Source organism: Bolinopsis microptera, chromosome 13 (assembly GCF_026151205.1).
Source record: "Bolinopsis microptera isolate Bmic1 chromosome 13, MBARI_Bmic_1.0, whole genome shotgun sequence".
Lineage (NCBI taxonomy): Eukaryota > Metazoa > Ctenophora > Tentaculata > Lobata > Bolinopsidae > Bolinopsis > Bolinopsis microptera.
In genome coordinates, this window is record NC_087084.1 from 4,829,154 (window position 1) to 4,856,568 (window position 27,415).

General features: G+C 37.6%; 2 protein-coding genes across 2 annotated transcripts in view; both read right to left on the reverse strand.

Moving 5' to 3' along the window:
* Positions 1 to 27,415, reverse strand: part of LOC134825063 (LIM/homeobox protein Lhx3-like) — a 667,636-nt gene that overhangs the window by 574,650 nt on the left and 65,571 nt on the right. The window lies entirely within an intron of this gene.
* On the reverse strand, positions 11,157 to 22,636 carry LOC134825122 (uncharacterized). The gene is made up of 4 exons (XM_063837262.1): positions 22,455 to 22,636; positions 20,945 to 21,026; positions 17,835 to 17,971; positions 11,157 to 14,690 (listed from the first exon to the last, which is right to left on the reverse strand). Exons 1-4 carry the CDS (start codon positions 22,458 to 22,460, stop codon positions 14,196 to 14,198), a joined length of 720 nt encoding a protein of 239 aa, XP_063693332.1. The 5' UTR covers positions 22,461 to 22,636; the 3' UTR covers positions 11,157 to 14,195.

Below are 27,415 nucleotides of genomic sequence, written 5' to 3' on the forward strand. Positions count from 1 at the left end.
TACCCTAAGCTAAAGTTGCTAGAAATAGCAGAAGTTGGAGGAATCTTGGTGGTAGCTAAATAGAGGTAGCCGAAGTAGGTGGAGACAGCTGGAATTGGTGGTTTCTGCCATCTGGTGGTATAGTAGCTGGATAGAGGAAGAGGTAGCACTCATATCAGAAGTTGCTAGAAAGATCTAAAATTATAACATATTGGTGGTGGTAGCTGGGTAGAGTTGACATGGACTTAGCAGAAGGTAACTAGAAGTAGATTCTACTACATGAAGTTGGATTCAAGTTGATTAGCCATAATAGCCAAGCAGTACTGGAGAGAGTCCCAGAGAGGGAGCTGATGGCAGCCTAAGATAGCTGGAAGGAGCTTCTGAAACTGAGTATTTTTGCAGTTATACCAAAATTAAAGTTAGGTGGTATGTGCTGCTCCATAAATGTTATCCGAATGTGTTCATATTGAACGTTTTACTGTGCTGGAAATGTCTAAAGACTTTTTTAGCCCGAGATACCATAATTAAGTACATGTTTGATGTTACTATTTTATGATGCATGAAGGTTAAAACAGTTTTTAATGAGTTTTTAAAAACTAAGCACTATAGTCATAGAGTATAGACCCTATGTTTCTTTACAGTTGGTATATAAATGTGGCCATCGTAGTTAGTTTGAGCTCAAAGAGAGGCCCCTACAACGTTCAGAAGCCGAGATAGAAAAGTCATATATTTGCGCCTGGGGGTAATTTAGGAGTTTTGCTCCCTAGTATAGGGTTGAAACTACTCATAGAATTTGCGTACCTTATCAATTCTGATTCAGAATGACCTTACAAAGGATCCTGTGTTTAGAAACGTTGCAGACACTGAACTTCATACTCGATTTCACTTAACTTCTAAGCGTCGATTTTTACTCACGCCCAAGTGTCGCAAACTTGAAAATCGGTTTTACTGAATTTTTCCAAAAAATAAGCATTCTGGGCCTTCATGACCCTCATAGTGCCAATATAAACATGTACATTGCGGTCATTTTAAGCCCACCTTTGAGTCTCTAAGACCTTCAGAAGCTGAGATACAAATTTCCGATATTCGCACATAATATGAAATATGGGCGTGGCTCCTCAGGGTTGAAACTACTAATAAAATTTGCTTACTTTATCAATTCTGATTAAGAATGACCTAACAGAGGACCCTGTGTTTAGAAATGTTGTAGACACTGAACTGCTTACTCGATTTTCACTCAATTTCTAGTGTATATTTTTTACTCGCGCCCAAGTGAAAATTGGTTTTTCTGAATTTTTTCCAAAAATAAGCATTTTGGGCTTTCATGACCTTCATAGTACCAATATAAACATGTGTATTGCGGTCATTTTAAACTCAAGTTTGAGTCTCTAAGACCATCAGAAGCTGAGATACATATTTCCCATATACGCACCTGATATGAAATATGGGCGTGGCTCCACAGGGTTGGGACTAGCGACACAACATGCGGCCCTCGATTTTTTGAGTTACCAATGACCTATTTAACCCGATCCAGCAGCAAAAAACTCTGTACATCGAAGTGCACACTCAACTCCTCCCTGCTACTGGAGTATAAACTATATTGTTGAATCAATGAAAACAAGGCATTATAAAATTTTAACGATCTAAATTGTAAATATCACATTATGGCATGATCACTATCTTGATCTAAATTTTTTTGCCCATGCAGTTGATCTACAACTACAAGGGAAAAAAATCAATCTCTTCCTAAGTATACATTTCCGAAAGACTTTGAGGTTCTTTTAACGAGAAACATTGGGCAAATGAATCTACAACAATAAGTTTTATCGAGAACATCATAGTGCCGCATATGTTAACGACGAAAAGGTTCTCCTTGATCTGCCGGAGGCACAGAAAACTTTTCTAGTATATGATCTTTTCAAGGGTCACTTGACGGAAAAAGTCAACGAAATTATGGCACTCAACAACATAATTCATGCGCTAGTGCCTAGTCCCCGCCAACATGACTAACTTGTTTCATATTTCAAGATAAAACCACTTCACGCCGAATGGCTTGTAAAAGTTTACACTGAAATGCAGGACCGAGATAGTTTGATAAAAAAAGGTTTTCAAAAAGCAGGTATTACTGATGCTTTAAGCATGGAATATTTAATGCACAAAAACCCATTTGATGAAGATGATATGTGATATTAGACAATAATCAGGTACATATATTTTAACATGTTTACTGATTAAAAACTGCTTTTCCTGCTTACTGTATGGAAAATGGATTTAAAAATCATTTGCTAAAATTCAAAAAACCGTAAAAAAAAAGATGAAAAAAATTCGAATATTTGATGGTTTTGATTGCCTTCTAGTTCTAGCGTTTAAATTAATGTCCGTTCATAATTATGTCCGTTCTAGTAATGTCCGTCCAAATAAGGTCCGATAAGGTAACTCGATTCCGATCGAAGTTGTAAATTGGTAATCTTGTTTTGCTCTTATGAGTGGGTCAATCATTTATTTTTAATTGTAGTTGACGAAATGAGAGTCTCCACTCAGTGTGTTAAAACATAATTCTTTGTCGACGTTTCGGCTACATGCCTTTGTCATAAACAGGACGTACTGAAAACTTACATAGCTGCAAAGATACAATGTTAAAATAATCTATTAAAATAATCTATTAATACTACGAAATATAACAACAACAAATAACATCTTGAAACACAACAACAATCACAAATTTATCCAAAAGAAACATAAAATATAACGGCTAAAAGAATCCAAACCGCAACAAGCCGTGAACAATTCTTCATAATACTACAAACATTTTACCAAGATAGCTCCTTCATAAAACTGATTAATCAAAAATTATCTAGGTTTATAAGTTCAATATTACATTAACTTCCAAGTATATTTTATCCAATCACCTTCATTTACGGACTCAGACAATTGAGTATTTATTTCTGGGTTTTCACGTTTTATTAGAACCGACTGCCACAATTGACGGTCCACATAGTCTTTACATCTTTTTCGAACTATAAACCGAAACGGTATGTTTGGCATATCTTGGTAAAATGTTTGTAGTATTATGAAGAATTGTTCACGGCTTGTTGCGGTTTGGATTCTTTTAGCCGTTATATTTTATGTTTCTTTTGGATAAATTTGTGATTGTTGTTGTGTTTCAAGATGTTATTTGTTGTTGTTATATTTCGTAGTATTAATAGATTATTTTAATAGATTATTTTAACATTGTATCTTTGCAGCTATGTAAGTTTTCAGTACGTCCTGTTTATGACAAAGGCATGTAGCCGAAACGTCGACAAAGAATTATGTTTTAACACACTGAGTGGAGACTCTCATTTCGTCAACTACAATTAAAAATAAAAGAAGTTGTAAATTATTGCAAAACTATGCAGAGCCATTAGATTGACCAAATACCAATTAATTTAAATTAGCGTCACAGTTGTCAATTTTTCCCGATTCAGGGCACAATTTGATTATTGATAGTTCCTTGATTCGCATGTAAGCATATTTTATCATTGGCTCGTTTTTACTCGGAGCCAAAACTGGGTTGTAATATTAAACGCGATAAAGAGCAATGCTAGGTCTAGAGGTCTGCTAGAGGTGGGGTGAGGGGCAGGTTGGCTTTTCGGTTTTCTGAATTCTTTTTTAAATGTTTTTCTGGTAACCATTTTTCTCCACAATTTTGCACTCGAGGCTTCCCCTTGTAATGCGATCACGGAAGGCAGGCCTCCCTTTTCCAAAACGATCTCGGAAGCGGGAGCTCTCGATATGGGAGGTTATACGTATCGAGAATGACTCGGACCGAAAATGTTTTCTGGAAACCACTTTTCTCCGTTTCAAAAAAAATATTCTTGAAACTTTCATATTTTCAAAAAAAATATCCGGTCGGTTCCTAATATGGTAATTGATAAAATACACAGTCTATGAATTACAAGTTCCCGGTACATTTCAAAATCTAGCTGCATCAGTGAAATTGAATGTACAGGAATGCACAGTTCACACAGCTCTCCAAACGATAGAATTAGATATAGTTTAAGATACGGGTGGCTAATAATTGGATGCTTGTAATAAAATATAATATATATTAATTGCGCACTGATTATAGTTTGATGATTGGGAACTGGGTTTTACTACCCCAGTTAATGTTTACTAAAAATAGATATTGAACAGCAATTTAAAATTGTAAATATACATATAAAAGTATGTATAAAGGCTGCACCAGCTGACTAAGAGTAATGAAACAGCGATCTCTGAACAAGATTCGCCTAAAACCAGATTAATCCCTTGAAAACTATACAGTTTTGTATAAGTGAAATAAAATGGTTAGATCCTTCGACAAAAACTAAGCACACAGAAGACAAATACTCATAGAGCTAAACTTTTTGATTTGCTCACAACACGAAAAATATTTAGAAACTCATTTTTGCCTCTCAAGGCTACAAATCTTCCCTTCACGAATGAAGAGTTTTTTGTCCTTCTCAATACCAGCTCTTCTTTTTAGCTCTAGGACAAGTTCTTTACGCTGAGCTCTCTCTTCTGCTGTACGATCTGGAGCTAGGAACACCCTCTTAAATCTCTCTGTTCCACACAGTGGATACTGTGGACATGAGATTCCTGATTCATAGGGAACTAACCGGGGCAAATATGTCGTGGCAACTACTATAACTCTATTACTATACGTATAAAAAATCACTGAAATCTTATTACCTATACCCTAAGCCCTTGAGAAAGAAAAGAATTTAGACCTGATGGCGATTTTTCTCACCAAGTTAACAGAGCGAGACTAAATAGTGCCTCCAATATACAATTTATTTATACTTTTATAGATTGCAACGGCCCTTAAGCGCCTGGTACATCGACTTTAATTCTATTTTAAGTCTATATAATTATCTGCATCCGGGAATTAAAAACTGCAAAATCTTGCAGCTTCGGGAAATTATATTACCACAATGATATCAGAGTTCAGACTACGCAATATGTAAGTCAACGAAAATAAATCCCATGGAAAAAGCGCTCTTGATGAATCGCTAATGAGAGCTCCCACACTGTAAAACACTAAATCATGTCGAGTCCTAAATAATGGTGATCACTGATCAGTGCAGACCAAACAGCAAAGCCAAAAAAAAAGAAAAGGGGCGCCTCAACCCATGTAGGCGTAGCTGAGACGCCTCACAGCAAGTAGACCAAAGTGGCTCTTGCTTGTGAAAGGTGTATCAACTCCCCGCTTAGTTCAGCTAGGCCTGATGGAGTTCTCTTCCAATTATTCAATTAGACAGTTATATATAGTATAGCCTTCTGAAGCAGCCCACAAGTGAGCCAGAAAGGAGGTTAACTTATTTCATTCCAGCTGTTGTGAGCCTAATGATCATTATGAAAGTCTGGAAATAGAGATCAAGTTTCTAGCTGACTCGTTGAAACTGAAAAGATGTTGAAACTGGGATAAAAAACATTACACGAACGCCCAAAAAGATGAACCAATTGATATGAGCAACGTTTAAAATTGAACAGCGTTTTAACGTTGTATTTAATTTTAGATTGTGAATGAAAAGTTCACCAACGTTATAGGCCAACGTTGGTTAATTTTAAAGGTTAATTGTTTAACGTTGAACATTATTTCATGCACGAAAACCCGTTTATTGATGAAAATGATATCAATATGCGATACTAGACACTGATGCATGTACACATCTTTTATTTTTAACATTTTTACTGCTTAACGACTGCTTTTCTTACTTCCTGTATAAAAAAATGGATTTAAAAATCATTTTCTGAAATAAAAAACATTTTTTTAAATGAAAAAAATTCGGATTTTTGATGGTTTTGACATGAGTGCCTTTTTGCTTCTAGCGTTCATATTAATGTCCGTTCATAATTTTTTCCGTTCATTTAATGTCGGCCGTCCAAATAAGGTCCGATAAGGTAGATCATGATTATAGAGTACGCTATATAATTGACCAGAAATGGTTGGATATCAATTTAGTTTATAGTTTCCTGTTTGACAAACTGGAAGTGGAACCGAGTGGTAAGCGTAACGGTAAACAATTAGGTATTGGTAATTATGATTTTATTGAAAACTTTGGTTTTTATGGTTTTGCAACCGAACAAAACGGTTTTACATAAACTCGACTAATCCTAACCCTAACCATAGGCGGTGCACGATAAAAATAAACTTGCTTGGATTTTCAAAATTTTTGTACCATCGTTTTCTAGAGACTGTGAGAATTTTCACAGTACCAAATTTATTATACCTTTTTGGAATGATCAGTGATTTTCTCATAAGTGCCATATTTGATGGTGCGCGGCTTTTGGATCAAAATTTGGTGTAAAAGTCGCGTAATTTGACGAAATTCGTTGATTTTTGTCGTATTATTCTGTCATATATTCGGTTCCTGAACATGAATCATGGTGAAAATTTGTCAGAACCTTCCAATCATACTTAACTACCGAACCTAATTTAGTTGGGAGAGATTGGCCTTGATTAAGAGGTCTAAAAATGACAAAATAGGTATAAATTCGTTGATAACTCAAATTCTGACCATTGAAATTGCTCAAACTAAATTAGGTTCAGTAGAACATAAGTGTTTACGTAAGCTGACCAAATTCCAACAAAATTGTTATATGGGAAGTATTATAACTTTTCAATTGTTTCCAAAATAATGTGCTGGCCGAAATAAGAGCTAAAAAACCATTCAATGGTCAGTGCGCGCGTCTTATTGTCTACTAATCATAAACCCAAAGCTATCCATAATCCTAACCCCAACCCTAAACAATCAAATTCGAGCCCTAAACAATCAAATTCGTGTTTTACTAGCGTGTCACGTGACCAAAACAGTATTTTGCCCATAACTTTCCAGGGAAGCATTTTTGGGGGTGGGGGAGGGGGCGCCATTCGCCAACGGGCAACGTTATGCCTAGCTATGGCTATAAGGCTAACGCCACTACACACTGGCGTGGCACGCGAGCTCAAAAGCTGTAACAAATAGTATTGGTATGAAGTTAAATACTATTACTAGTCATCAAAAATATCGGTTTACAAAAGCGAAACATGACTCACTGAATTATTAAGTTTAACTGTGCACTTATATTATAGTGATCAAGAAATTGTCAAAAAGAGCATACTAACAATATCAAAATATATCGAAAATTAGGTTAATGAAATGTGAAAACTAAGTTAGGCCGGTAATAATATTATTGGTGATTCAATTTTCTTGGACTTCGTTTGATTAACTTTAAGATTGCACACCAAACCCAAAATGTAATTTTATGAAGAAATAAGTTTTGCATAATTGATACTCATTACTCAATACTGATAGTGCAACTGCAAATGTGAAATGGGACAACTGATCTAGATTGCAGACTTGATGGTATGGTTGAATAATATTTGATGGGATCAGTTTCGTGCGGAATTCAAAGTTACATTGTAATTTTATTTTTCCATCGTTAATTGACTGACACGGCGCGCTACATAATAATAATCTTTGTAGAGCTTTTCCAGGGGTCATGATATTTCGATTAAACTTAAAGTTCGAAGTTAAATCCGTATCATCCGTCAAACTTACAATGCGTTGGTTAAGGAAAATAAAAGGAAATAGTCACGAACGTATTGTTATGTTATAGTGTGCACTGTTCTACTTATAAAAAGTGTAAAACGTTTTGTGATCTTTTGTTATACTATTTTGTACTATTTTATATTATTATTTATACATAACAAACGGTATAACATACAAGCGCTAATTGATTTACAAATGGTATGAAAAAATTAACGTTAAGAAAATTAAGGCTAAAGGGTGTATTAAAACATTTTGTATTTCCTTCTGTTATCAATATTTAATTTTAAATAATCAGCTGCGCGTTCGATGTTGCGTTATAAATTAAGTTTAACTTTAAGTTTAACTTAGGCGTGCGCCATCAACAATGAGCCACGCATACTGACTGTAAAATGGTTTTTAGCACTAATTTCGGCATAAGTAAAAAAGTGAATAGAATAAAATATTTGGTTAACTTCCCTCAAGCTCAATTTAATCCTTTGAGAAAAGTTTGAACTTATCCAATCATCAGACATTATGTTACAACTCAAATTACAAAATAACACACATCATTTATAAATACTAGCAGGAACCCGTATAACCCTAAAATGGTGTCAAGACTCTTAGACTCAAGAGACTAAAATAATTATTACCTATTTAATTCGCGTTTTTGACACCATGCTTAGCTTGGGGGTCAAATTTTGGGCTCTAAAACTCCTATTCCTTGGCCAATTTTTTATATTTTCATGCTGATTTGGAGGCCATTAAAGCATTTGACCCAGTCAAAAAAGTTTCAATTGTATATCTTTTACGGTTTTTGCGGAAAGTCGCGTTAAAGTTGATGCCGTGGTGTCAGTAAAATGGTACGGATAAACACATCCATATATACCGTAAGATGGCATTATAAGATGAAACTCAATAATCATTCCAAAAAAGTATAACAAATTTGGTATTGTTAAAAATATCACATTCTCAAAAAAAAATACATCAGACAAAAAATCCAATGTCCAAGCAAGTTCAATTTTATCGTGCACAAAAATTTGACGAAACGCGAAATTCAATAATTTTGTTAAATTTGGTGAGATGTTTAGTTCCCCGAGTTAGCGTAAATTTAATGTAGCTCTGCGTAGAGCTTTTACTTTTGACCCTAGTATAGATGTATAGGACTCATCAAATAGATCTCGGAAGGACCTACCAGCAATTTTAAGCGTAAATTTAAAGATAAATTTAAAGTTAAATTTAAGTTAAATTTAAAGTTAAATTTAAAGTTAAATTTAAAGTTAAATTTAAAGTTGAATTTTGAAATTCAACTGTAAAGTATGTTTTATCGTAAAAAATGTGTCCAAAATGTGTATATTTTAAACCATGATCAATGATGCATCACTGTCATGATATGTGTTGCGAAATTTGTAGCTCGAGTTATATTTCAAAATGTGTGCGACTAGACGTGTTTCTGACTTGTCCTATATTATTGCGTTAATTTATCAAATACACGGATATTTGTAACATGTAAACAATCTATATTTTATGCTATCGTTTGGAAAAGTTATTTGTACATGGATTGAGGATTCCATGTCCAGAATTTTCCAGGGTTGCATCATTTCAATACTGAATACAATCTATCACGAGCTTTTGAAAACGTTCGACGCTGAGCAAAATTTTAGCAAAATAACGCCGTTTTTTTAAAACAATTATTTTATTTCAAGGCGGTTTTTAAAACACGATATCCCAATAATAATATAGTGAAAGTTTTCGCAGAATTATGCCTATGGCAGTGTGTTCGATCTGAGATCAGCATGGCTAGAACTATTATATACCATGATACCAAAAATTTAATATAAATTCGAGAAACTAAAAATATTTCGATTACAACCTGAGGCTAAAGTAAACTCACCAATTTTTGTTAGAATTTAATTGGATTAAATATAAATAAAGTTTACCAAATATGTGATTATATTTACTTTTTAAATTTAAATAATTTTCAACTGGCCAAAATTAGCGATCATAAAAACCATTTTACAATCAGTATGCACGGCTCACTGTCTAGTCGATGTAGGTAGTGCGCCATCGCATCGACAGTGAGCCGCGCGTGCCGACTGTAGGATGGTTTTTTAGCGCTAATTTCGGCCAGCACAATTTTCTTCAAATAAATAGATATTGAGTATCCTTCCCGACCTCCGATTGCAACAAAAATTGGTAAGCTTACTCATAGACTTACAAGGAAAGTGTCCGAAAAATTTAAAGCATATTCAACCATCAGACATTATGTTACAGCTAAAAGCAGCGTATTTTGCCCCATTTTGATCACTAAATCAACTATGTTATCCACAAAATTTTTCGGACAGTTGTTAAAGCCCTATTGGAAGGTCGTCTATGTTTTGAGCGAAGTCAGTTTTGCAAATATTGCGAACTGAGATATGGGCGATTTTGTTCATTTTTTGCGATTATTTGAACACAGAATCCATAGTTAGGTAGATATTGAGCTGATAATCATAGAGAATGTGTAGTATTACCTACATATAGGCTTACCTTCCATATAAAGTTGGTTTTATTCAAAAATATTGATATTTGACCAATTTATGGACCAGAATCGATCAAATTTGGTGCGTATGCCCAAATATGGGCATATGGTTTTTATCCCATAACTTGGCCTGGCCAATTTTTATCCAATTTTGATAAAACTTAATATGTGTGTTCAAGAGACTAGTAGCTACAAGTAGAGCATCCCAAAGCATGGTTTTGGGCATGTTCAGGGTATTTGGCTAAATTGGGCCTAATTTGGACCAAATATGGGCGTGGCTGCCCCGCGGGCACCGTTTGGCTGTTGGGGTCCGGGACCCCCTCAAAAGTTCGGTCACCGGTCCTAGTTTGTTTGTCAACTGCTATCTCGAAACCAAGTTTCACAAAAAAATCAGGGTGAACCCCCCTTAAGAGTAAGACTAAAAGGGACATTTGGCAAAAGTCCACCAATTAGTTTATTTAGAAATCCTGTGATTATCTTTAACAGTATCACGCCGGCAGATACCCGGTCAACTTACTAGAGTTCACCCCAGCCTGACAATTCTACTTCTAATGTTGACCCCTCTGACGTCAGACGAAATTAAAGACCACTGCACAAATAAGATAGGGTACAAATTCAGCCTATATACTGCTGAGAAACAATGAATAATAAACGTAGGTAATCAAACTTTAGGTGAGAAAGATTGACAAGACTTGCAGACTGAAAATTGTGACCTACTCTGCAAGGTGCCAACATGTAGAAGCGCTTAAACTCCGAAATAAATTAAAGTCGGTCTTCTACCATACCTTCACACATTAATGTCATATCTCACTTTTTGCAGGTACCATTTCGGTACAGCGCTATTCTGATTAGGAGGATCCCGAACCAAACAAAATTCATCAAATTTACTCGCAAAGATTTTCAAACTTAATGACATTTGCGTTCATGAATATGATACAATCATAACTCTACTTTCTTTTGTACTTAGGTTGTAAATAGGATAAGTGTAGCTGAAAAGTTAACAAGTCTTCAGTCTTATTTAAGTATTTAGGAGAGGATATGTTGTCTAATGCATAAGAAAATTTTGATTTCCAGTCATGAAAATGTTCGGTTCTCCGGCTAGTAAACAAGTGAAACAGATATAATTACGGCATAAATAACAAATAAACAGAGAGAAATAAATCATATAGAAATTTCAACGTAAAAATGCTAAGATTGTTCTTCACTGCTAACTTTTAGTATGATGTTACAATGTTTGGTGCCATTAAAAACACTTTTTAAATGTTTAGGTTGAATTAGTACCTTATTTACGGGATATTGTCGCTCCCTTTTTGTTAACGTATCTGTATATTTTCATGGATCTATCCGACGCGTCATTAGCTATTTTTCCCAATGTTTCCAAAATAACGAAATATCATCCGGTATTTTATGTGGTAATATATTATCCTTTAAAAGGTTTGACTAATGAGCAGATCATCGACCACGCACCCATAAAATATATCGATCACTAGTCACTACTAAGATTGATGTCCATAGATTTATATAACGGTCGCCGCTTAAGCGTTATCCTGGATTTAACCATTGGTTATGTGAAATAACCAATGGTTATTCAGTATGTTGTGAAGCAAATTTAAGGTATAAATTGAAATCAAATTTGTCCAGTAATTTTTACGTATGTGTCAAGTACGATTTTCTCTAGCATATCCAAAATTCCTTAACTCATTTGACATCATCAATACCGTGCCAAACACAGAACTTAGTTGGTCCTTTCCATACAAAAGCTAGCACGAAGCCTGATATAAGTCATGATGAAGCAAGACGAAGTTTCTTATCTAAATTTCATTAGTCGGTCCGGGGGCAGCGAAATATGCATGTTGTGATATTATGGTGAAGCAAATGAGCCTCCTTGACAAATTTGGAGATTTCATTTGGGCCCGTTTTCTAGGAAAAGCAAAAACCCATGACTAGACGGAAATGCGATTTCAATTTTCAGGTCGCGTTTGGTTGCAAATATAAAAACCCTGAAGTATCCTAATCGAATGCCCCGTTTAAATCTAAAAAACGTGATCTCTAGCTTACATTTTCAGCCACCTTCTTAAAAATTTCAGGCTGTTGATTTTAGCGGACCTTGTCATTTGCGCTTTCGACTAATCTGTAAAAAACATTCAACATCTTCGCAATATGATGATTGATGACATTGATTTTAGTAGTAACCGTTATTTTAGGCTAATCCAAGTATTAGGGCCTTAAGAATTTGGAAGGAAACACAGGCCATAGCTTTTTTTACCGTAACTATTTCCTCGTTAAATGAAAAATTAGGGCCTACAAATTGTATACAAAATAAAGGTAAAATGTTCCCTCACGATTTAGATTGTAAATAACTCTTTAGGGATATAGATATTATTAAATCAGCCCTCCCAGAGGATACTTACTAGTTATAAACTTAAAGTAACGATAGAGTTCTCCGAATGCCTTCAATATATAACAAAAGTAACGATAGATAACACATATATAATCATAATACCTTATCGGAACAAATCATAGTGAGTTTTAAAATTCGTTCCTGACAAATTAAACGTAATGATTAGAAAAATTTAGCTCACAGTAATATACTCCGATAAGAATCGTTCACGTATTACGTCCGTACACAAGGGGGAGGGGGGAGGTGGGGGGGTTTTAAATTGGCTAAAATATTGTCGCTGATGCGAAATTTGTTATATATTCAAGTGTAAACTTGCTACTTGGGGATGGGGTCTGATGACGTAATATGTGAACGGTCCCTAGGGAAAAATCTTGCTCCATAAGTTGTTGACCAACCGAACATGTAACCTGCCAGAAACCCCTTTGGGGCTGTACCCGGCTCACCGTACACTACGTACCATTACTTCGACAACTATTGGCAAAGGCCCAACTCACTTTCGGGCGAGAGTGAAAATCAGTACGAGAGTGAAATCTGTTTCACTCAAATAGTTTAGGTTTTGTCGCAATAATGGTACGGTTTTCTCTACTTCTTTGGATAATCTGAACTGTCCACATGAGAAATTGACTTGGTTATGGTTTATTTCCCTAGGGAAATTGTATCAGGGTATGAAGTTTTAGCTTAACAAAAGAATTCATGAATCAGGACTCAAGATCAGGACTCAAGAATCAGGACTCATGATTCAGGACTCAAGAATCAGGACTCAAAAATCAGGACTCAAGAATCAGGACTCAAGAATCAGGACTCTTGATTCAGGACTCAAGAATCAGGACTCGAGAATCAAGAGGAATAATATACATACGCGACATATTAATATCAGACAGTTCAGCCGTTATCCACTCCATATCAAAAAGCTACATAAAACTTCAAGTCATCATACTATCATAATCACTAAGTCACAGGGCCGCATTATAGCTGATAAACTAAATGACAAAATAACCTCAGAAAATCCATGTTAGCACGATAAAATACTATCTTAGATAAAATAAAAAATAATATTTTTACTTCGAGCTGAAAAATTCCAACCGTCGGATCAAATCGATGCATGAATTGCTTTCAACTACCATGTTATATGAATAATATTTTCAGCCATTTATTTTCAAACTGCGATATTTAAATAAATCTCCTTTTTAAAACTAAAATACGATTGAATTCCTGAGGGTCACAAGCGTCTTATCAATATCATGAGTATTCGATACATGCGTCCATATCGGGTTAAAATACGTCTGAACTTCTCAGTATGAACTTATAAAGCATTTGAAATGAGTAAGTTAGCAAATATAAGGTTTTCTCAAACGTTCTGCCTTAATGCAAATTTATGAGCTGTATGGCCGTATGATACAAATTTAAATACTTGGGTATCTTTATTTTTTAAATTCTTATAAATCGTGTTTAGTTTTATCTAGATCTGAAGTTATACATATCAAATTTAGTCTAAAGTCGACTAATTCGCATTGAATGAAGCTCAAGGAGGAAATTGATTATTATTTATGAAAGCAAAATTGTACCCTATAAAATTGTGAACATAAGTTTAAAATATCTGTATCATGAGCAATTTGTATCAAACGGCCATCAGTCTCACACAGTAGATCAAGTTGCAGTCTTAGACCATTTTAGGCGTTCATTAGCCTCAAGGCGTTCATACTGTTATTTATTCAAGGTTTTACAGTTCTCAATCCCATGTAGAGGGAATATAAACTATCTGTTATGAGACAATCCTGCTAACTGGTAACACAGCATCACATCCTACCACCCTTGTCTCCCAGTCGTGCTCCCACTTACCTCCCTCTCCTTCAGGCATACACTCTGCCTTCACCAGCCGGAGTATGTGGCCCTTTTCATACCGGCTGTTACAAATAATGTCCCCTTTCAGGGCCCTGTTCTTCTGACAGGTCACACTCTTCACGAAGAAGGGAAACTTGTTGTACCTCCTCACGTAGTACGTCTCCAGCTCACAGATACTCATTTCCTTGAGACCCTTGGTTACCCGGTAGAGGATCTCTGTTCTCTCCACCCGGTTGTAGTAGTTTTCCGGGGTTCCGGTGGATGCGGTCACACCGCTGGGTGTCACGTACCCGTAGTAGAAGGTCATGTCTTCAGAGGGCTGTCTGGTGTGAATCTTGTTCTTTTTTATGTGTCTGGCAGACCTGGAACGTTTCTTGCGACGAGTCAGGGGACCCTCACCATCGTACCCGGGGACCTGAAAAACGGTTTAGTTCAACTCTGGTGCCGTCAGAAAGTGTGATATGTTGGAGCATGAAGATATGAACTACGGTGTTTTATCTTGGTGTCGTCATCATTGACTGATTATCTAATTATGTTGGAATTGAATTAGGCTGGGAGTACGGCCAAAAGATAAAATCCACATTCCGCAAGGAAGCGCACGACAGGCATATAATCCATGTAAATAAAAAATTCTGGAATCAAGACAAGGTTTTTTCAAGGAACTTCAAGTTATTATACCAGTTATACGTATTGATTATATGGATAAAGTCTCCAGGACTGTCGTAAAATGATGGGATGAAATACATGCAATGTCCTCTAGGATCCTGTAGAAAGGTGATGTTATTAAAATGATAAAAAAGAAATAATCTTTCATTGTCGCGACAAAAAACCTGTCATCCTTCGTGATAGCGACCAATGTTATCACTCTGTGAGAATGCCAAAGAATGTCTAATCAGTGCATGCTCAAAGAAGGCATCCCGGCACCACTTTTATTAGTATTACTTTATTTTCTAGGGAAGTACGTGGATATTATGAATATTCCAAGTAGTGACCGGCAGGTTTCTATGAAGTCCGGCGAATCAAGAGGAGAATGTGGTTGGCATTTCTGAGAAAAGTCGTGAACAAAATTAGGTTGATTATTACCATAAAGTCTAGCTGCAGAATAACCGGCGAGAAAAACCAGGAAAACTGAAGGAGTCACATGACTAGAATTAGATAGGTAATTCTGGGAAACCTTGTGGGTACGTTGAAGTTCAAGTGGGTACGTTGTATTGATCAAACATGCGATAGGCTAGTACGAAAAATTTAGAATCATGTCCCAATGTGATGAAATGGTCGAATCTTTAATGTTGAATAGAGGGATTTAAAGGATTGTGCCTGCATCGAAATAAGTGGCAATAGTTATTTCGTAACGGTCTCGATAGGACCTTAGGGCTTAGACCTGAACATTTAACCAAAAGTTGGTGAAGAGATCTGAAGAGTATTTTCAGGTGGTGAAATATGATTTGCAACATTTCATTTCACGATGCTTTCAATAATTGGAGCTTGTTTGGTTTTAGTTTAACGTAGATGTTTGGCTTATAAAAACGCACAATAAATTCAAATGTATTGACTTCACTTTACTTTACTTTAGGAATCTGAACTCCTCAGAATCAGCTGAGGATTATCAGCTGTTTTTCAGATACTCGGAAAATGCTAAAGCATACCTTGAGGCTTATGAATGATTATGTTTCAAATAATTTTGAGCGATAGAGCAAAAATTCTTGAATGGAGAAATGTTATCGATCACAATTGAAATATTTGACAATTAATTCATTCGAACTTCCATCAAATAAATTCCTTTACAATAGTGCATTTGAAACTACGCTCTTCTTTTTCTATTGGGTCTATTATTTTAGTATTAGAGATGACAAAGATATCATAGTTAATCAAACTTTGAAGACATTTGTTGAAGGATCCCATTTCTGACTTGTACTTGATGTTGGTTTGTGCGTGGTGTGAATTTGCCACCTGATTAAATGAACTTCAGGAGAAATAACTGAAAGTTTAACAATGCTTAAAGAGAAATGGAGGAATTTGACAAATTTTAGTGTTTGATTTAATTTTGGTAAAACTATCAAAAGTTGAATCTTTGTCGTGGTCGGCTTATCACTCATGTTCGATATCCAGACAAAAGAAATTCTCCCACGTTTATGAAGAAGAAAATGAATGATTGCTCATGCTACGAGTAAATTCTGTTTCACTCTTGGACTGTAGGAATGCCAGTTATATATTACTATATTACCTGAGATTCGGCGGAATGACAGGCTGAACGCCGCCCAATAAGTTACATGCAATATGTGATTGCTCGCGTGGTTCAAATAATTCGGACGAATGCCCGAATCTCCACAGAATTCTATGGAATTCATCCTTGCAAGGACTGGGACCCTGTTTTTCATTCTGAATAATATTCAAAATCGCGGTTTAATGATAGGCTGGAATATAGGCCACTACAGTATATCAAATATTCTATTTGGGTAGGTCTTGACTTCTCGTCCCCCAGGGAATTACTCCCATTCCCTAAAATTCTTGAACCTGGCTCTTAATCCATGTTAATAATCCACACCATAGTGCATGGTTTTCAATAATTGGAGGTTTCCATCAGTTCTGGGGAACAATCCATCAGTTCTAGAGAACAATTCTCGATAGAATTTAAACCGCAACTAGCTGCCAACTTAACCGCTGGTTCACCAAAATAAGTTAAAGTAGCATTACCTACCCATGACTCACGCACCTAATACCTATACGAAGAAGCGGGAGTAGAACGAGACTAAAGTCGCCTCCTTTAATTCGAAATAATTTTAAACTCCCAAAATTGAAGTTTACAGTACCTATTCAACCCTATTGGTCTGTTAGTGTTATTGTGCTACTCATCACTTTCTTATGTTAGTAGAGTACCATGACCACGCGTTATCAAATTTACGTACTCTGAACTGACTTAGGGGCCATCTATACTTAGGACGTCCGCCAAAATCGCAGATTTTCAGATCATCCCCATGTCCGGGTTTGTCCGAATTTTCAAAGCCACCCCCCCCCCCCCCCCCCCCCCTCCTCCCCCGGACGTCCGGATTTCCAGCTGCTTTTAAGAGTAAAAATAAAACCAACTCAAATTCATTGTTAATAAAATTCAAAGAGTTGACATAAAATTCAAGGAGTTGAAATAAATGGGACTTTTTCGTTAATTCTGCCCAAATTTCCGGACGTCCGAATTTTCAAAAACCACCCCCCTCCCCCTGTCCGGATTGTCCGAAATTCCAAAATCACCCCCTCCCTAGTTGCCGGACGTCCTAAGTAGATGACCCCTTAATGAATTCTGAATAAAGCTCTATAATCGTTCAACAACGTCATTTCCAGTAGAATTGCCCAAACAAGATCAATTCAGTCTAAAAATTGCGCAGATTCTATTAAAAGTGTTACATATTCACATATCCATAGATGTTTAAATTGAATTCACGGCTCGTTGACTTACAAGTACATATAATTATAATTATATTGTATAGCAAAGGTTCGTAAACAGCTATTACTTAAAAATTATTTGTATAATCTAGAATATAGAACGCAGTTTTAGGTAATATCTTACTTGTAGATGAGTCGCCTCAGCGGTGAAAGTTCTGTTCGCCTCTAGCACTCGGAGAGTTTTCTGCACTCTAACGGGCTCGGTCTGTCTCCCGAGCTTGTTGTATTCTTCTACACAATTTTCTTGGACTAGGTCGTTAGCTGAGAATAAGTTACTGGGTTAGGATATGAATAAACTTTCATGAATTTAAAAAATTTTGAAAATGAGTTACTGGGAGTACTATAGTTCTGAAAACGACAAATAAACTGATAATGTTTCGTGGTGAATGCCAAAGGACACAAAGTTATGATTTTATCATTAGACATAAATGCTATTTTAAGTTGCTATCCATGACCACCAAAATTTAGCTCCATAAAATCATACTCTTCATTTCTTCTGTTATTAAATTACAGGCAGGGATAGGACGATGACTTGGCAAGGGTATATATTATGTAGTAGTTACAGAATTACAAATCTTCTGTAGCAATATTACAAACTCGGTTTACCACCCCCTGCATCGAAAATATGCTACCAATAGCGCGAAATGAGGGCTGAAGACCGCAGTTAATAAACGATTATTACCCAGTACTACGTCTACCTTGAGGTAATTCCGAGCTGTCTAGCGCGAGGCCCAACTATAATGAGCTTTATGCCGCCAGAAGATACGAGGAATAATATTTTTAATTTTAAAACGTTGACCCTGGGTCTAAGTTGAAGTTATGAATGAGCACACGAGCTCATTCGTAAAAGTGCGCAGTACAGATACCTGATTTCAGTGACATTTCGTAACGAAGATTATTCTAAGTATTTAAAATATTTAACGTCGTAACAATCACGCTTGAGGGCGGTGAGTTTTAAAACCACAATAAAGTAAAATAAAGAATGCGATGGATTTACACAAAGAAATTTTTAGATTTACTGGCTCAGGTTGGCACGCATTGGTATTTCAAAACCTCAATCTGGACTATCGGGATCCACCCAGGATGCTTTGATCGTTTTTCAGATCCATGGTTTAAAAAAAGAGTTAAAGACCCCGCCTTTTTGTGCCGTAGATTATTTCTCCGCAGAAATGGATTAGAAACCGCATGGCGCTTGAAATATTTGATTTCAGATTAAGATTTATTATATTATTATTCATAATTCAGACTAGAAAATGAATTTCTGGTGATTAAATTGGCTGCTTTGACTTTTTACGGTGTCAAAAGTGTTTCACCAACTCCAAGTTTATGTGTCTGGAATTTGACGTATTGAAATACCAATTTTGACTCTATATCCACATTTATTCACCATGGGTTTGTTTGTTATTAAATAGTTTTTCATAAATTTTTGGATTTAGATTAATTCGATGTAATGGGTCCAAGTTACTGCGGACATAGTTCACTATGTGTTTACCGTGTTTGGGTGCCCATCATATTCTACAGATGGGGGCGATATTTTGAACGATTCTATTTTATATTCATCTATTGCTGTACTCTGTAAAATTTGAAAAGTATTTAATAAAAAAAATGTATTTTTACGAACAACTTTCCGCTATGATGCAAGTGTCAAAAATGTCATCTATAATTGAGAAAATATAAAACTTGACCGCTTTGCCAATGCCAAAAGTAACAATTTGCGGATGGAAATTTATAGGTTGACGTGACTTTTAATTAGTCACAGCTGTAACTGAGGCTGTTACATTACGATATCTTATAGAATTAGATACATTGTGCACCGTGAGGTGCAGTTAAAACTTTTTCAAGCTCATTATAACTTTATGAGTGAAAATAAATACAGTAATTTCCAAGCATCTTTTAAAAATTAGGTGCACAAACACAGACTTCTTTTGTCTCTCAGAAATGTGTTTCTGTGAAAGCCTAGGTTAGTAATAGTAAGTCAGTAATGGTAAGTTAGTTGTAATTTATAAGGCTGGTCAAGGTGGGACGATGAGACCATCGAAAATTTAAAAAATTTCCTCACGCAATCGCAATTATGTAAAAATCACACTTTTTACAGCACCAGATTTCTTAACTTTAGAATTAATCTGAAAAGCAAAATGATGTCATTTAGGTGTCGACACACGCACAACGACACGAGATTTCAATTATAAACCAGGAATCAGTTGTCTTTGATAGAGGCGGCGTAGAGGATACTTTCGTTATCACAGTAATAGCGCTTAAACCAACTAACGTGGAAGGAAGTGTCGATAGTGGCTTAAGAGCGATGATACTACTATTTAATCACGTAATCTTATCGTAAAACTGAGAGATTGTAATTTATTCACTTATAGGTGTTTCCGAAAGTCCTTTGAAATTGAATCTTGAGAAATAAAATTTTTAAGCTCGATATTTGTAAATATGGTCCCGGTCTGGCACGGTGCCCATATCTTAAATCTGAACGGTTTCCCCCGGGAAAAATACCTTAATCGGGATTCAGGGACTCCACCCTTCCAATAACACGTGTTTCTAGAGTCACTTCTCAGTTATCTTGGTAATTGAATTTCCCGTCCAATTAGGCTCCAAATTTTGTAGAGGACGTGGTCTGTAATTCAAATTAGGATTGAACGTACGGGACATTTCCTGGTCATAAGAGGTGGAGCTAGCGTGCCAACCTAAGCCGGTTTGGAATTTCCAAAAAGCCTGGCTGATTTGGGGTCCTGGCTGAATAGGGCCTGATTGATTGGGGACCTGAGTGGAGACAGAACTCGGCCTTAGAAACAATTGGTAATGGAAAATATTCCCTTTGTCGACCAAGTTTATTTACCAAGATTACCAATCTTACGAATTTGGTAAGCCATAAGTATCTCCTCCTAATCTAAACAAGAAAATTACCATACACCTATAACAATTATTACAAATACAATGATCAAATTAACTTTGCAGGGTGCAAATCCTTAGTCAATGATGATGTCAATGCTGTACATGAGTGAAACTTTATCCACACTATAATGTGTTTTAGGTCGAATGTTTCGAGTTTTCTTGGGACTGATATTTTAATTGAACCAAAAACATCAAACCTAAAATTGTGGCCTGATTTTATTAGACTTTACTTCAAAACTACGGGGAAAAAGTTTTACAATATGTACGTGATTATAAAACATTTCCCACCATATTCCCCACACCACTACACCTCACGTTATAAATAGAACTACTAACCAGTTATAGTGGATGACCTGGGTCTCCTCGAGTAGACAGCAGGAGCAAGCACCGCGAGCAGTTGTAGGATCAATATTTGTACCTGAAATATTTAGTCATTACCCGCTGAAACTTGTTACCGATGCATTTCGAACAATGTAGCAAAGCAGACAGCTTTTACAGACTCCTCCTCAGAGGAGTAATGACTCTGCTCTTTACCATTCGACCCAACCCGGATTGAGATGACCTTTGTTGTTCCTAAGCCGATCAATATAATGACTCAAGATTCCTCATTCCCATAATGGCCAAGATTGATTACTATTAGGATCAGTTTTCATCGCTGACTTCACATCTTAGCGATTTACAAAATAGCTTGAATACCATTCAATTAGCCAAATAAGGAGGAAACCCCAATTAAATCAGTCATTCCATGTCCGTGTACTGCACCCCAACAAGCCACGACACGAGAGGGTCTATCTTAAATCCAAGACCAAAGGATATGGCGCGACTTTACCAACAACTTGCTGGTCTACCCTTGGAGAGAGACTTTGTCAATTCTTGGAGAGAGGGGTGGTACCTATCACGCCAAGCGTCAGTGTTTCCCGCGAGTCACGCCATGATCTAGCCTTTCTAGCTGGAACTCTCCTGGAAACTGTCTATTTGAGGGAGGGGCATGTTGGCATGATCTCGAGTAAGAGTGTCTGTTTGCCTCAAAGAAATTTCGAGAAGCTGGGTAAAGACCAGGTATGCCTGGGTAAAGATCGTACCGTCTGTAAACAATGTTGGAGAGGTCATGTTGTATGATTATCACAATCAGCAATAATGATCGGCTGGAAATGTGATTTGATCTGATTGAATTTCATTAAATACAATGAAACTACCGCTACCCGCATAAGGTCGGTTAGGATGGGATTTGATTGTTTGCAGCAAACTTCAGTTACTTAGAAAACCGTTTTGCAACGAAGTAAACGATCTTTAAAATAGCAGGGACGACGAATACTTCGATTGGCAGATATCTCCTGCAAAACACCGTGAAAAACTAGGCATGCTCCTCGAATGGTTCTTGGATTGTTTAAATTTATACAATTCGGTTTGAATTCATAAATTAGTATTTGAGAACTTGAGCACTAAGGAGGTAACACTCTTCACGCCCCAGTTAGCATGCCGAGAACATAGGATCCCGTAATACCTGCTAAACTGGGTTACCGGCTAAACTGGACTACCTGCTAAACTGGCAATCTCCGAACCGGCTGAAAGCAGGCACCGAAGAAATGTTTACCTGAGAAGCTACCACACTAAAAAACGAGGACAGTGCTGAATATCAAATTAAATGAGGGTTAAATTTCAACAGAAAGAGAAGTTTTTAACACTGAAAACAGTTTAATCCCTTACAAAATTGCGGTTCCATCATACTGGAAAAAAAAACGTGGACCAGAAGTAACCTTAAACTCGATAATACCGTCATCCAATTACTGTACTATATAAATGATAAAATTAACAGCCTTAAATTCTCTTCTGCAGAAAGACTTACCCTCATGTTCAATAAGATTACTTCCTTGGTTGGATATCACCGATGGTGTGAAAGAAGAAAACAGATCTGTGACGAGATGCAAAAAATGAGATCAACTTGTCTTATAAGCACGCTTATATATAAACACAAACAGGAATTCTATTTGGCACGAAGTACGATGAAGAAAGCAATACCGATGCGGTAGGTGTACTGGGGAGGTGGCGGGAGAGAGCTGGGCCGGCCTCAACGTGAGGCAGCTCGTCACGTGACAAATCACGTGACCAGATCAACAGTGCACGTGGGCAGCTCTAGCTGGTCACGTTACTCGCCCTCGCTTCCTCTTGAGCTGACATTACGTATGCTTTAATTAATATGGGACCGTCTCTTGGTGACGGAGTTTGGATCGCAAAAAAGTCAGATCCGGTAGTATCTCTTACGGGGAAGGGGGCGGTAGTAAGCATCGACGTCATCATGAACAAAAAAAAAATGAATTGACAGAAATGATGGCGTCATGGGGTTGGTTAACAAGGTATATGTTATATATTTTACAGAGGGTCTAGGCGGGTCATTACAGGTGAGACAGGGTATAACGGCGGTCCCCTTTGCGCTGTCTCGCTAGCCAGACACAGTCGCTGTGGAGTGCCTGTACTGGCACGTGCCGGAACACGATACAGCGCAGATCAGTGGCATTAGTCGATATACCCTGCCCCACTCTCCGCTAGTAGTACAGGACCAAGCCCCGCGGCACTCCCCTCTCCAACTATCCGCCACATAGCCACTAGGGCACTTCCTTAATCTCACTAACTATCAGCCACATAGCCACTAGGGCACTCCCCTCTCCAATTATCCGCCACATAGCCACTAGGGCATTCCCTTAACCTCACTTACTATTATAGCAACATAGCCACTGGGGCACTCCCCTCTCCAACTATCCGCCACATAGCCACTAGGGCACTCCCTTAACCTCACTAACTATTATAGCAACATAGCCACTGGGGCACTCCCCTCTCCAACTATCCGCCACATAGCCACTAGGGCATTCCCTTAACCTCAATAACTATCAGCAACATATCCATTAGGGCCTCACTAACTATCAGCAACAGAGCCATTTGGACACTCCCTGAACCTCACTAACTATCTGCAACATATCCATTAGGGCCTCACTAACTATCAGCAACAGAGCCATTTGGACACTCCCTTGACCCACTAACTATCAGCAACAAAGCCATTAGGGCACTCCCTTAACCTCACTAACTATCAGCAACAAAGCCATTAGGGCACTCCCTTAACCTCACTAACTATCAGCAACAAAGCCATTAGGGCACTCCCTTAACCTCACTAACTATCTGCCACAAAACCACTAGGTTCCCTTGCCAACTATGATCCGCCACAGCTAGCCACAAGAATCCCTCTCCAACTAGCAGCCACATAGCCACCAACTATCAGCCACAGAGCCACTAGGTTCCCTCGCCAACTTTCAGCCACATAGCCACCAACTATCAGCCACAGAGCCACTAGGTTCCCTCGCCAACTTTCAGCCACATAGCCACCAACTATCAGCCACAGAGCCACTAGGTTCCCTCGCCAACTTTCAGCCACATAGCCACCAACTATCTGCCACAAAACCACTAGGTTCCCTCGCCCACTTTCAGCCACATAGCCACCAACTATCTGCCATGCAGAGCCACTAGGTTACAATACAGTTAATACTCTAATAGAGTTATAGGCATCATCAAATTATAGTGTACAGGTGTACGTTAACTAACCAACACAACGTCATAATCATATTGTCAATCCAAGCATAATAATAATAATAATAATAGGATTATGGCCACATGGCCATCTCGACAAAACTTGAAACCCAACTGCACTCTACGCTATTGCAGTTCGCACAATATTATAATCAAAAAGAAAAATGTTCCTATCCGGAACATTTAATGATTAATTATTTTTAGGACGTTAACATGTAGTTCTGAATTTAACAATCAAGAAACATTGATTCCTCGGTATTTAGCAATCAATGGGTTATTAGACATGAAATGTGCATATGAATCATGCTCACATGTATTTATTTTTGACATCAAGGTTTCGCTGAGTTCCCAGAAGTGACCCTTTGACGATGCTCCACTCGCTATCAGTTCATTTTTATAACATTGAAGTCGAGCTTTGAATGCGTCTACTGAACTGGCTTCTTTAACCGAACTTGGTACTTTGTTCCAGTAATTGGCAACACGGTTACTGAGGACCTGATTTCCTCTTTTATCTTTTAGGATCTTGGTACCGCTACGTGATATCCTGAAAAGATCTTGTCCATAGTCCACTTTACCCGTCGTTATTTTAAAGGTTTCAATAAGATCACCCCTCATACGGCGCTCCAGTAGTGTTGTTAACTGGAGGATTCTCAGTCTCTCATCGTATGGTAGGATACCAATCCCGTCGATTATTCGTGTAAATTCTCTCTGAACGTCTTCTATCTTCTTAATAGTCCTCCAGTTTCCGTGCTCTGCTGGTAGATTCCACACTTGCACAGCGTATTCGATGTGTGGTCGAACTAGAGTTCTGTAGACATTTAGCATAACAAATTTGTTACGGCAGATCAAACTTCGTTTGATCCAGCCTATAACAGACTTTGCTTTTTTCACGGACTTATCTATATGATCACTCCAGTCCAGGTTTCTGGTAGTTAGAACTCCAAGATCCTTTTCTGCCTTCACTTGGGGGAGGCGTTCCCCATTCATGAAGTACTCGTGCATTGGATTGTTACGCCCAATATGTAGTACCTTACACTTGCCATCCTTCACATTGAATCTTAGGAGCCATTCCTTCTCCCACGCATTGAGTTTCAGTATATCATCTTGTGCAACACTGTGCTTAGCTGTGCTCGTTACTAGCTTAAGATCGTCCGCAAAGAGTGATACGAAGCTCTCAATTCCATCAGGGAGATCATTTATGAAGAGCAGGAAGAGCAGGGGGCCCAGCACGGTTCCTTGAGGGACCCCAGATGTTACAGCAAACACTCTAGAAAATGATGATCCAACCCTGACGCGAAATGTTCTTCCTGTTAGAAAGTCTTCCACGACTGCAAGGGTGTTGCCAGATATTCCAAAGGATTGCAATTTTCTCAGCAATCGTTTGTGTGGTACAGAATCGAAAGCCTTCTGAAAATCGAGATACAGTATATCAGCTGACCCGTCCTTCTCTAGTATCTCACTGACAATGTCCATACATTCCAGTAGGTTCGAGACGCAGGATCTTTTTGGTAGGAAACCGTGTTGTTCATTCACAATCATGAGGGATACGTGAGCTAGAATATGGTTCCTTAAAAACCTCTCAAAGATCTTGGAAAGAACGCACGTTAGGCTAATAGGGCGATAATTGCTGGCTTGGGATTTATCCCCCTTTTTATGCAATGCAGTGACATTTGCCTGCTTCCAGATTTCGGGAATCTTTCCCTCGTTGTAGCATTTTTGGAACAGTGCTGTGACTGAATCAGCAAACTGTTTGTTTTCGGCTAGTGTTTTCAAAAGCTTGGGGTGTATATCATCAGGTCCAACGGACTTCCAGATGTTAACTTTACGAAGTTGATCTTGAACTTCACTTGTATTGAATTTCAGGTCAGGAATCGTCTCCTTTGCGCTGTCTCCGGGTAGTGGGTCAGGTATTGAGGCCTGATCCTCCTTTACAAACGTGCTCTCAAAGAAAATCCCAAGTTGGTTAGCCATATCATGTGCTGAGTGGAGTTCATCCCCACTAGCATCTCTGATTCCAGATATTGCAGCCCTAATCTTGCGCTTGGAGTTCATATAGCTGTAGAAAGCTTTTGGATTTATTTTTAGCTGGGCTGCTGCTTTATTCTCATAGCATATCATGAGCTGCTGTTGCTTCTTCTCGTAAGCACTCTGCTGATGTAGTGCATGATTCAGGTTTTTTGATGTCGGGTCGTTTTCAAAAATAGACCACAGTTTTTCTTTTAGCTTCCGTGCCTTGATTAGACATGGTTTGTCCCAGACCGATCGTGATTTTATTGCACCTGCACGATTTATCCTCAATTTGACGACTGGAACAGCTTCAGCAATGGTGTTGGCATTGGCCTGAATCAGATTCCAGTGCTCTTCGATAGTCAAGTCATGATTGGCACTCCATTGCAGCGGCCCTGCTGTATCAATGATTAGATCTTTGTTTGCTTTTGACCAATTTTTCTTCTGTTGAGTCACATACTCATCATGGTTAGCAATTGACCACTTACTGATAATTCCCACATGGTCTGATTTTCCCAGCGGTGCGGTTATTTGAACTTCCTGAAATATGGCGGGGTCTGAAGTCATAACATTGTCAAGAGTTGACGATTGCACTGTTGTTAAAACCTTCCTTCTGCGAGTTTTAACATCGTCTCCGATAACCCAACTGAGATCATGTTTTGCGAAAAAATCAAGATAGCACTGTTGAATCAGGAATTTTTGATTAATTGAATTATTCGGACATTTAACTACACCTAAATCCCACACAACATCAGGAAGATTGAAATCTCCCATCATGATTAGTTCGGTATTAGGGGCTAGATTTTCAATCGCTACGGACAGATTAGATAACATTGATTGACACTTATCGATTGTTAATGAAGGGGATCGGTATATAACAAATAATGCAATATCAATACAATCAGAATTTAGCATGACACATATGCAATCAGGTACATTTATTGTTACATTGTGAGATTGGATAGAATCATGCACATATATACAAGAACCACCACCTTTCCCCGTTAATCGATCTACTCTATACAGCCTAAAGTTCGCTAATGCTACCTCTGCATCATACACATCTGCACTGAACATTGTTTCTGTAATTCCCAAAACCTTGCAGTCGCTGGATTCGGCTACAATTTGCAGTTCACTGATTTTATTCTTCAAGTCATTTGCATTTGAATAAAAAACTTTCAGAAAATGACTAGCATTGTTTCTTAGTTTAGAGTTATAACTAGA